Source organism: Notolepis coatsorum, assembly GCF_963971535.1.
Source record: "Notolepis coatsorum genome assembly, chromosome: 11".
Lineage (NCBI taxonomy): Eukaryota > Metazoa > Chordata > Actinopteri > Aulopiformes > Paralepididae > Notolepis > Notolepis coatsorum.
Window position 1 is genome coordinate 69,434,876 of NC_140175.1, and position 13,085 is coordinate 69,447,960.

Here is a 13,085-nt window from a genome sequence, read left to right on the forward strand (position 1 = left end):
TTTGCATAAATTAGGAAGAGTAGCGGTCCTAGTATGCTTCCTTGTGGAACACCACAGCTCACTGTGAGGGGGGGGGGTAGAGTACCGTTTACCTCTACCATCTGTTCTCTCCCCTCCAGGTAGGATTGCATCCAGCTCACTGATAAGCTATCAAAACCAATTGCTTTTAGCTTGTCCATTAGAATGGAGTGATTGACAGTGTCTAAGGCCTTTTGTAGGTCCAGCATGACCATGCCGCAGTATTTGCCCGCGTCCACCTCTTGTTTGATGTGGTCGTTCAAATAGAGGAGGCATGTGTCAGTGGAGTGGGACGTTCTGAAGCCAGATTGGAATTTGTAGATTAGATTTTTTTCCGCCAGGTACTTTTCGACCTGTTCGTAGACTATTTTCTCCATGACTTTCGAGATGGAGGTAAGAATAGAAACAGGGCGGTAGTTGCCTGGGTCTAATTTGCTGCCCTTTTTGTGCAGAGGGGTCACTCTCGCAATTTTGAAGTCCTTGGGGACGTGCCCCTGTTTTATAGAGAGGTTTATTATGTGTGTGATGACTGGGGTGATGGCGGCTGCTGCGTCTCTGAGGAATTTGGAGGGGATGTTGTCATGGCCTGTGGCCTTGTTAGGTTGGAGGGCGCTCAATTTTTTGAGTACCTCATCGGTTGTTACCATTTCAAGTTTGAAGTCGTCTTTGTGGACCCCTAGGTTTTTGTAGTATGCTACTATGTGTTCTACCCCATAATGCCCTGAGTGGGAGGGTAGTTTGTTTACCAGTGTTGTGGCTATGTTTGTGAAAAAGATGTTTAAGTAATTGGCTACATCCAGCTTGTCTGTGATGGACCATCCGCCTGGATGGGTGCTACACCAGAATGCTGCGTGCAGTGCTAAACATCGACCAGAACGAACATGTTACCAACGAGCAGCTGTATGGGGGGCTACCAGGGCTGAGTGAGAAAGTGGCAGCCAGGAGGATGAAACTTGCCAGCCATTGCCACAGACATAAGAGAGCTTCCAGCCAGCAGGATGGTGCTGTGGGAGCCATCACACAGGGGTCGATCACGAGGACGTCCCACACCGACATGCGTGGACGTGCTTAGGAGAGATGCAGGAGTGGAGAATTCTGTGGAGCTTGCTGTATGTATGGACGACCGAGAAAACTGGAGAATCCGTTGTCAAGCTCGTCTGACCCCACCTTATTAGATACACTTGTCATCTGCTATATCTATAACACCAGAGCTGCTCACCATATCTCGCTAGATGTTCCCTGTATTAACACTTCCTTCTGTCAATCCTCAGAGTTTACACACACCTGCAACTGTCACCCAGCCTTTTAACTGTAATTTGACTGTTCTGCTTCATGCATGCCCCTTTGTAATTTTACTTGGTTGTTTGATGTGTGTTTTAATTATTTCCCTTACCTCTGTGATGTATGCATGTACCATCCGTCTCTTTTCTATTTTCTATTTTCTTTTTTTGTCCCATTTCCCTGTTACCCTTCGAGGGGACCTTTTGTCCTCTCGCCAGGCCATCATTGAAAATAAGAATTTGTTCTTAACTGACCTGCCTGGTTAAATTAAATAGAATAAAATAATGTAGAGGTGATATTCAGATGGGCAACATTGCCTTCATCTGGTTTGAGGATTTGCAACTGTGGCAAAATTATACTGTTGTTTTCCCATGATGTCCTAATTCCCCTCTGTAGCCATTATCAGCAGCCATCTTGTGTCACTTAAGCATTTCAAAGATACTGAATATTAGAAAGACGGTGCATCTTCAAAAGCTGTGACAGTGAGATGAACATGGAACAGTTCCTGTCTCCCAAGTAAGGGACTTCCACACAGGCGAGACTGCTGGAAAAGCTTGTTTTGTGCTGGATCAACACGTCTGAAGTGAACGATGTAGTGTTCAGAATATCTTTAGGTTGTAAGAGAAAGTCCAAGATTTATCCCAATTTCTACGGTACAGAAAGAAATACTGTAGCCACATTTTTCTTCTTTTTTTTAACCTCTCTGAACATTCCCTTTAAATTACATTTGGGACACACAATGGCACTCTTAAAACAAATAAAACACAACGTGATAAATCAATATATTCAATTATAAAGAAGTGTTCAGGAGATGTCCTGAGGAGATGTCCTGAGGACATGCTGAAGAGGGACATCTTTTGCCTAAACATACACATTGGAGTGCTATCCTGGGGCCCTCATTTATCAACAATTCTTAGAAAGTGTTCTATCTTTGTTCTTAAGCACATAATTTAGAATGTGTGTACGCACAAAAAAAACTGGATTTATCACACGTGCGTACACAGGTTGTACGCACACCTGTCTTGATAAATATCACTTTGATCCTACGCTGGAGCTCGTGCATGGTTTTACGTATTTGCATATAGCACCGCCCGTAATTAACCATATACGGTAATGGAACATCCCCATGAAATGTGGAAAAGTGGACTAAGCCGAGGGAAGCGTGTTATGGAGAAATACGCAGGCTGACAGACATGTACACGTTGCAATTAATTTCAAGGCAATAGGCAGCAACAATCTCAAACACATGAAAACCCTGAAAGAAGTCAAACCATCAGCTGATCACCGGCACAGGTACTCATCCATGTTGGGAGCACTGCATGATGAATTTTCAAGGCGTTTTCAAGATTTAAAAAAGGTTGAGGATGAAATGCAGCTGGTTTCCTCTCCCTTTACCTGCAGTGTTGATAGTTGTTCAGCTTGAACTCATTGGCCTGCAGTCTGATTCACTACTGAAAGAGCACTTTAAGTCAGCATCACTGCTAGAGTTCTACTCTGCTCTCAAGGAGGAGAACTTTCCAAACATGAGGAGACATGCTCAGAAGATGTTGGTTCTCTTTGGATCCACCTACATATGTGAACAGACCAGGTACAGATCCTCTCTCACTGATGAACATCTGGCAGCTGTGCTTCGCATCTCCACCTCAGACATGCAACCTGACTTTGATGGACTTGTTAAAGCTCAACAGAGACTGGATTTCTCACACTGAATGAAAAAAAGAACTGAAGAACACTAAAATGTGGAAATATAACAAGTGAAATGGGACACTTGATATATTTTTTCTTTTTTTTGCAGTTCTGAAAACATTAAATGTTTAATATAGGCATGTAAAGTAAAAAAAGCTACAAAACTGGGACACTTTTCTTTACACAGTTCAGTGACATGTCTTGTTTATTTTTGCTATAAGATGATGTGATGTCTTTAGAAAGCTAAGAAAATCCTTGTTTCAATAGTATATGAAACTCAAAATGCCCTTTGTTATTAATGTTTCACATTTTGTTTATCATTTTGGAAATAAATTCTATTTGAATAAATGATATTTTTGAAAGCTAACCTCACCTTTTAATTGCCAAATAATAACATACACTCTTACCAGGGGTCAAAACAATGCCATTTACTGCTTTTTATATAGAAATAAAATGTATATTATGCATAATTGAGTTTGGAATTTTGGCCCGGTCCTCCAACATATTTTCAGTTGCTCATTCGGCCCCCCGGGAAAGATAATTGCCCACCCCTGATGTAGCCTATATGCCATGTGTAGCCTGCCTATATGTGATCAATACAAACTTGCACTTGAATTCCATCATGTCTGTGTGCGGGAGCTCACAAGGCTGTTGTCACAATGTAAATAAGAACGTGCACTGAAAAGTTACAGTATGTAGTTGGTTGATTATTTGTATGACAGTCAGTAAACCCTTGCAAAAAGTATCAGTTTTATTTAATGAATTGAAAACATGCAGCATGCCTTTCCTCCCGGCAGCAACGACATTTATCAGGCAAATGCCCATCACTGAGTGGAATCCCTTTCTATTCACATAACTGCATTTGTGATGGAGCTTTGACAGCTACATGGGTGGTACAGTAACAGCTATTGCTCGATCCATCTACAATATCACGATGGACCGTGCCATGTATAGCCTGCCTATGTGATCAATAAAAACGCGAACTTGAATCCCATCATCATATTCATATGTTGTGTCTGTCCACTATGTTTATTACTTTGTTATCCCCCCCCCCCCTATCTATGTAAAGCGACCTTGGGTCTCTTGAAAGGCACTATATAAAATGAAGCTATTATTATTATTATTGTTATTATTATTATCACGTCTGTGCGCGGAGCTCACAAAAAAAAATACTGTCTTTTACTTTTAGTCTCAGTGAAGTTTCAACGGAGGTATCTATTCTAACCAACAAATTGAAGTAGAAAGCATTTCGTTGTGGCCAATCTTATTTGGAAGCATGACACAAAATAATAGTATGTCGCTTTTTATTTGAAACAATATTTAATCGCGTTTGGAGGTGGGTGTTCTGCGTCTGCCCCCCTGTGCCAAACAAGCAGGCCAACCTCTTGTTCGCGCGTGAGCCCGTTATAATTACACTACTGTCGCTATTTTACAATGAACTATAATGAATTACGGGTCATAGTTGAACACGCCAGTGTTGGAAGTAATGCACGGAAGCTTATTTCCGCGTTGCAGACATGTAGGCTTCATATTCTACCACCGGGCGTCAGCTACGCATGCTCCGAGCTGTGCTTAGATATACGCACAAAGTCCCACACTTTGCTTAGAAATGATCGTACGCAGGGGTTACGCACATATCTGTGCGTACGCAACGTTGATAAATGAGGGCACTCTGAACAAAAGAAAATGCGGAGAAATAATGGTTGGCAATACAGTTGTTGTTAGCAGTCTAAAAGTCTCAAAGAAACTTCCCGTACACTGTCCGTCATGGGTGAATAGAGTGGTTACAAAAAAGTTTTAAATCTACCAACATGTTGATACATCAACAGAATTAGCAGAATTCCACATTAGGTCACATTTCAAGAAGAACTTCTGGTGTAAATCATGAATATACACTCCATCTCAAAGCTGGATTCAATCAAATATCAAGCTTAAGTACTGTTTCAGTGTTGAGAGACCTTTATGATTTGCCTTTGAGAGCGACAGTACAAGTCAAATATAATGTCCATTCCACTCTCTCATCGTTCACCTCTAAGCTATATACAGTACTGTGATTCTTCAACTTTGGCGCTCTAGTTCAGTGCAAATGGAGGAAGGCTTAGTTTCACTTAACTCGCCTCCCAAAGTAACGAATCGACATAGTCATTATGGTTTGCCTGCATTGATTTGAGGCAATTATTCCTGTTTACTTGCGTTCCTGGTGCCTATAAGTACCTCTTGAAGAAGTCCTGAACCCTGCTCCAGAGGTCCACCTGAGCCAGAGCGTGATCCCTCTGCTTCCCACCGAACACCACCACCGCCCCCACAGCAGCGTGCACGGCAGAGCCGCAGAAGGGGGTGTAGGGGACCTCCAGGAGATGCCCCACCTCTCCGTACTTCACCACCTCACACCGATCCCCCTTCCCGTGCTTCCTCAGGCTCTCCGCGGCGAGCTCCATGAACATCACGCTGTTCCAGTTGCGGTCGGCCTCCGACGCGGCGAAGAGGAACCTGCCCTCGGAACGTTCTAAAGGAATCAAGGAGCCGTGGTTCGCCGTGTCCAGCCTGGGGTCCGGGAGCACGTCCCGGATGTCGAGCAGACCCTCTGCAGTGACTTTGAAGTTCTCCAGCACCGGCTCCACGGGATGAGCGACGGTGCCGCGGAAGCTGAGCGGAACGACATTGACGCAGTTGCAGCCGTTGACGGAGACGGTGGCCGAGACGCCGTGGAGGAGAGATGCCATGGAGAGAGCGAAATCACTGCTTTTAGAGATGGACATAACGCCCAAACCTGAGGACTTCACCTGGGAGATAGAGAGAGAGAGAAAGAAAGAAAGAAAGAAAGAAAGAAAGAAAGAAAGAAAGAAAGAAAGAAAGAAAGAAAGAAAGAAAGAAAGAAAGAAAGAAAGAAAGAAAGAAAGAAAGAAAGAAAGAAAGAAAGAAAGAAAGAAAGAAAGAAAGAAAGAAAGAAAGAAAGAAAAGGTAGTGGGAGAAGAAATGAGAGGAAGAAAGAGAGCGGAGAAGAGAAGACAAGACCAGAGAAAGACAAAGGAGAGGAGGAATATAGGAATGAAGATGGGGATAAAAATATGTCAATGCACTTTTTTAAAAGATCTCGACACCAGGCATTTTATTTGAACAAAGACAAAAACCTACATATGTGACCCGGCACGATCTCGTCCACCTCGTTAAGGAGCTCATGATTTGTCAGAAAATTACTAAATAGCACAATTGAGAAATAGGTCAAAATAGAGATATTGGCCATTTTGAGTGCTTTGAAATGTTCTCTATCTGTCTCCATATTTGCAAAACTTAATACGACTTGTAAATATGTAAATTGAGGCTGTATTATTTCCCACACAGTATAAAGAACTACAGTTCTATCGGAGGGGAGTGGCTAAGTACTTCCGGTCTCAGGTGTAGGAGACAGCGACGTGCAGAAATGAGAGCTACCATTCTGAGACAACCGACGCATTACTTTGTTGGCGATGTGAAAATATGTCGAGAAACAATAATATCTTTGGAACCGTGTTCAATTGTATCTGAATCAGGAGATTATCTTCTCTCCGTCAAAATGTAAAGTGTATCTCTCAGTCGCATAAAGGCTGGCTGGCAGTGCTCATAAGGCATATAAATAATAAAGGTTAGATTTAGATTATTGAATTTCTCTAACAAACTATCTATTTCTATATTTCGTTTCTCCATCTACTCCAGTGCCAGGTTAACGCGGGCGTTGCTGTTCGCTTTGGTTGGATTCAGAGGCGTGCGCCACGTGCACTTTCACAGAAATACACTCAATATCTGCATTATTACCACACATATAGATGTTGTTCAACCAGCTAATGTGTCTGTATCTTTCCCAATACAAATAAACCATACTATACTTTTTCAGGAGTACAGTCACACTGATTTCATCATTCTAAAATGTATTCTAACATTCTAATTAATTAGATAATAACTGGTTATACATGCAAAATGCACAATAGAACACTGGAACTGGAAATCTTAAAAAAATCTTCAAACGGGGACTGACTTCGCATATAGACTAGGCATTTACAGCTGTTCCAATGTAATGTGCCTTCCGCCGTGCACGTTCGCCCGCTCTGAGGTCGGACTCGGTGTGGACGGCCACGCCCGCTCCTGGTGGGGTCCCGGCGTGAGTCTCCCGAATACATAGATCTCCCTACACGGAGCTATGGTAACTTTTGCGTACCTACCACATAATACCTCCGGAAAACCACAACAATGAGGCATTAACTGGTAGGGGGTAGGTGTGGAAAGGTTACCATAGCTCAGGGTAGGAAGGTCCAATCGACTCAGGGCCATGTCTCTAGTACCCCCACAACTCATAGTGTTTGGTCTTTTACTCTTTAAGGTATGATTAATCTGAGCTATTACAGATCAGATTTGTTTTATATGTTATATGAGCCAGCTCTATTTTGTACTTTATTTTAAATAATAAAATCTTGAATCTTGACTAGTTTTCTATTTTCCTTCATCCTGTAGTTGGGTTATAAGATCTCTCACAATACAGGGCGGCTAGGTGGTGTAGTGGGCAAGGCACTCGCCACCAGTGTGGAGACGCTAGGATTCGCGTGTTCGAATCCAGCTCTCCACATTGTTTTTCAGTTTGGCTGGTCGTCCGCAGTAATACACATTGGCCGTATTACGGGGAGGGAAAACTGAAGGGTGGGGATCGAACGTTGTGAACAAGCGACTCCTACAAGTCGGTTGGTGCGCCTGCGCAGTAGAATCAGGAAGTGTCGGGGGCAGCGTGAGCCTCCCACGCGTTACTCCTCGACACTGAGAGATCGAGCTGCGCAGGTGAAAAGATGCGACTGCTGTTACCTCAAGTACCGGAGGGGACTTGTGCTATGTATGACTTAGTCCACATTGCAGCCGGCTTGTGGGAGGCAAGAAACAGCGTTCGTGACAGGGGAGGGTTGAATTGGATGATACGAAATTGGGATGGGAGAAAAATATGGAAAAATGGGAGAAAAAGTGGATCAAAAAAAAAAAGATCTCTCACAATACGAGAGATCTCTCTCTCATCGTCAAATCAAATCAAATCAAATTTATTTGTAAGGCCCGACAACACACGTTAATGTCCCCATGGGCCATACACGTCTTCTTTAAACAAGTCAAGAAGAAACATAATAAGTCAAGAACAGAACAAGAACACCAAAAGGTCCAACAAATTTAAAATAAATGCAAATAAATGAAAGAATGCAAGCACTCCCAGACATACCCCACGTGAAGGTAAGGAAAAACTCACCTAACAATAGGGAAAAATGCTCCACAGGCAGTGTGGAGGAGAGAAACCTTAGAAGGGCCATTCAAGGGGGGATCTCCCTTCTTAGATGTCGGTGATAGTAGTGTTGCAGACTAACAGTTGGTAAGCATGCACTCAAGTGTGTAGTGAAACACAGATGAGTGCATGCAATAGCAGCTGAACATTTTGAAAGATTAAAGATAGAGCTGATAGCGATAGCAACTGAACATTTTGAAAGATTAAAGATAGAGCTGATAGCAAATCTATTTGAGGCACAGGGGGGCGGCGCAAAGAGGGTCGCGTCCTCCCCGTCTTAATCACGGGTCACATCATAATAACAAAGTTGTTAAGTGGGGGGGGGGGGGGGGGGTTACAGTATGTATGGCAATGCTGGGTAAAGTAGTCTGCATGCATAGTTAACAGAAACAGCTCCAGTTCTTTCGAGGCCTGTGGCTCAAAACAAGCTATTGTGTTATCATCATGGTTCATAACACAGATTGAAAAGTATCTGCCCGAGTTGTACAAGTGATGGCTTATTTTGAAGGTATGAATCTGTACTTTTATATATTTTTTTAAGATTGCTCAACAAGACCCTAAACTCTGTGCCTGCCTAGTCACATATCCCCCCCCCCCCCATATTTCCTGTCACTCACTGTACTATCAAATAAAGCAGAAATGCCCTAAAATACATATTTGAATAAGAAAATAAATAAATAAATACTAGCCTGTTCCGCTGACCGACTAGAAGTCGCCAACCAGCAGGGCTGTGACGGTGATGAAAAGTCGAAATGTTCAACAAAAGTGAAATATCGCTACAACCTTGCTATTCTCTCACCTGTGGTTGTCTGTTCATAAATTCCATGGCTTCCTCAAAATACTCAAGCTCAAATTGTTCCGGTGCTCTCTGGGGCAGGTCCTGGTAGCGATAATAGGCCAACGCCAGCACAGCAAAGCCCTTATTGGCCAGGAGGCTAGCCCGTGACTCGCTGATACCTCCCCCGAATGTATGCAGATCAATAACACCTGGGAAGGGCCCCTCGCCTGGATGTGAGAGAGAGAGAGAGAGAGAGAGAGAGAGAGAGAGAGAGAGAGAGAGAAAGAGAGAGAGAGAGAGAGAGAGAGAGAGAGAGAGAGAGAGAGAGAGAGAGAGAGAGACAGGTGTTTTGTTGATTTGCCTCATATACATATCCGGGTACACTGTTCCTATAGGGAGGTGTGCGCATTTCTCTGAGACGCTCTCTGATTGGCACTGACTGACGCTCTCCGATTGGCCACTGACGCGTTTGCCCAATCGCGTGACGACCTGTGTCTTTGCCCATTTCCACGTCAAACAGCCTGCAAACTACCTGGCGTTCTATCGCCATGCTCTAAGACAAACTCTAACCTTAACCACCTTCGAAAGAGTGCTTAAGCTTAACCAGTGTAGAAACAGGCGCTTTTCAATTACCATGCGGCAGAATGGTTACAATAGCCGATAATCCATTTTCCCAATGATAAATCCCTATAGGCTACGGGTGGAACAACCAGTGACATCAGACTACACCTCCCTATTGACTGCCATTGTATTTGGTCTGTATAAAACAGGAACAGGGTGAAAAGGAACCCAACCTTTAATTAACATTAACATTTAACTAGAATCAGACCCAAGGACTAATATACGTGATGATGCCATTAATAATGTAGCATCTGAAGCTGCTCCATACTGCTTTTGTGGACCTGCTGAATGTTTGAGTTTGTATACCAGGGAACAAAATAAGTACCAGCCAACCGCCAATGGCTGGTAAAAAACCTGCCTGGCTGGCTGGTAGTTTTTAAAATCTACCAGCCAAATGGCTGGTAAGTCAAAAAGTTAAGTTTGTTCCCTGAGAGCAGAGCTACACAGCAGTGCGCCTATTTTGCGAGCCGAAATAAGTCTGTGGTTTTTTCTTCTTCTCACAACGGGTCAAATGCATCTAACATGCATTGCATCGTCGCCATTCCTTTATGCCCACATCGCCCGAAATGAACGTTATGTTAGCGTAAGCTAACAAGCTAATCCTGATCAGCGGCAGAGCCATAGAGAACAGCACAGTGTGGACTGGAGAAAGGGAAATGGGGGGGGGGGGGGGGCACTCTCCCTTTCTCTGTGTGTGTGCGTGCGTTTGGAAAGACGATGAAGTCACTAGTCAGGACTCAGGAGAGGAGTATATTGTAGTAAACTGAGGATTACTGAGGATGTACAGATAATGTTGATATTCAAATATAAAAAGGTTTCGAGAGGAGTGGAAGTTTGAAGACAGACTAGACTACAATATGATGCGGGGGGTGGTGAGTTGAAACAGTGCGTGTGTCCCCGACCCCACTTCTATGTTTCAATAAATTATTTGCAATTAAAACTATTAACGCTGACTCATTCCTTCAGTCCACTCAAAATTATGCTAATATTCCTTATGTTGTTTATGATATTAATTGAAAATAGCATATGAGAGTATTATATAGTAATAATAACACATGGCGATATACTAAAAAGCAATTTTTTATTTTTGGCTGGTAAAAAATCTGCCTGGCTGGTAGTTTTTAAAATCTACCAGCCAAATGGCTGGTAAGTCAAAAAGTAAATTTTGTTCCCTGTTGTATACCCAAGTGAGCTTCATTCATTGGTGATGTTATCATTTCTGAACCAGAAAGTGTACCTGGATCCACAGAAAATCGCCATGTGTTAACATTTCCAACATAATTCAGGAGCTGCACCAGATTTAACATATTGAATGAATGAATAACTTTTATTTATATAGCACCATTCACAGCACGAATGCACAGGGTGCTTTACACTACAGCTTGTATAAAAAAACACAACAAAACAAAATAAGCAAAAAAAGCAACAGAAATAAATGAAAACAACAACAGACAGCAGTTAAAAAACAGTGAAACCAGATAAAAAAGTAGAATAAAAGAATTTGGATGAAATCACGAGTCACTAATTAAAAAACAAAACTATTATATTATTATTCAACTATAACAAATTGATGACAAGTATAATCTAGTATGTCATAGCCAAGTTATTCCCGATGAGAAATAGCCTTGTTGTGGTTTGATTGATTGAAAACTTTATTAACACTTTCTTTGCCAGGCTTATGTACATCATTATACCATCCTCTGCCAGCTCTATTTGTCTATAGAGAAGTTCCCCTTCTTTGCAGGGCTATAACTTTTTAAATTGTATTGCTAAATTGACATTACTATGGCCCATTCAACGTCAATTATCTATCGTTCAGGACGTAGGAACGTTAAACTTTTTCATTCACATATTCATACTAAAATACGGTCTAAAGTATAAGTACGTTTTTATCGTTTTCTGCAGCTTTCTCCAGAACGTGATTTATAGCCCTAAATGCATTATATTGATGATCAAATACAGTTTGATAGCGATCTGCGCGAGATAAAAAATTTCAACTGGATGTGCTTCTAGAAGTTACTACTTATCATCTGATGTTGACCGGATGGGGGGGGGGGGTCGTTTATAATTCCGTGGCCAACGTTAGATGATTCATCTAGTGTGGGTGATATGATGATCATTATAGCAGTTAGTATCGAACACGTTAAAAAAACCCGCTAAAACTCACCATAGCTTCCTCGTAGCGTTGAGCGATGAGCGTGGAGCAGAAATATTCCTATTATGGGATGTTGAAATATGCGATCCATCTCCAGGTTGTATAATAGTATATACGTCCAAATCATGTTGTTTATCGAGTTATTGGTAACGGGTTGCTATCCATTGTGTCTAGCTCGAGTCCTGGGACTATTAGCGAGTGATCGGACCGAATTGGAATGAGCACCAGCTTCCGTTTCCTGTTTCCGGTTTGGGCGATCCGCCGATAGGCCACCAGATGGCGCTCTTGAACCGTTGGAGAGTTGAGAGGGGATCAACAGTAGATCTCAAGTCTCCGGGGGAGAAATATGATTGCGATCACAGATTTTTGAAATATTGATATCAATGACGTGGTACGGCGTCTTTGGCATAATGAGCATGGCGGGAAATGACGTGGTAAGGCGTTTTTGGCAATCAAAGTGTTTAACAGATTGCAGAATGGGTACAGTACAGTACAGCTCAATACAGACAATTGTTAAGGGGATGCAGACCAGAGAAAGACTTTCGTCTTGTTTACATCAGGGTCCCCCATTTTCAATTCATCAGGACATATATGACATACATGACATACAGATAGACAGTACTGCTACATCTATACATTTATGACATAGCAGATTTGCAAATACAGTACCGTTTGTACAGTACTGTTTGTGATACAGTGGTGTGTTTGTGATCTAGTGGTGTCCGTGAGTAACTGCGGTCAAGTGAGCAGTCTTTTGCTTTTGCGTGGTCAAATCAGCCGCTCTTGTTTTTCGAGTGCGCGATTAGTTCCAGGTTTACGGTAATGCATTCAAACAACCCTGGGACGCTGTTGTAATGAACCGACGTGACTTTTGAACACAGTCTCACAAGTAGATCTTACAGAAATACTTAATATGACATTGAATGCGCATCGAATCAATAGGACGTTTAGTCTAATCAATAGGACGTTTCGTATGTGCAGTATTATTGAACATCGAATCAATAGGACGCGCAGTATATTCGACCACTAAACTAAAGCTACAGACAATTCCACAGAGGAACACTTCCGGTGAGGATTTCAAAGTAAAGGATGGCATGTGGTTCATTTCTATTATTTCATAAGTAGTTTATTACACTGCCATGTTTGTACTTAATACTTCTCAAGACTACTTGCACAAATAATATTAACTACTTTTACTGTGTACTTTGAGTAATTTGAGTTTCAAAGTCCTTTTTATAGAACAATGAGTATTTTCGACT

At 42.3% G+C, this 13,085-nt stretch overlaps 1 protein-coding gene across 1 annotated transcript in view; it reads right to left on the reverse strand.

The window, feature by feature from the left end:
• Positions 1-4,190: 4,190 nt before the first annotated feature.
• Positions 4,191-13,085, reverse strand: part of LOC311237560 (acyl-coenzyme A thioesterase 1-like) — a 31,443-nt gene continuing 22,548 nt past the window's right edge. The window contains exons 2-3 of the mRNA XM_084325510.1: positions 9,072-9,277; positions 4,191-5,768 (exon numbers count right to left, since the gene is read on the reverse strand). Of these exons, the coding sequence (XP_084181636.1) occupies positions 5,190-5,768; positions 9,072-9,277 (785 nt within the window). The 3' untranslated portion in view covers positions 4,191-5,189. The remainder of the gene's footprint in view (positions 5,769-9,071; positions 9,278-13,085) is intronic.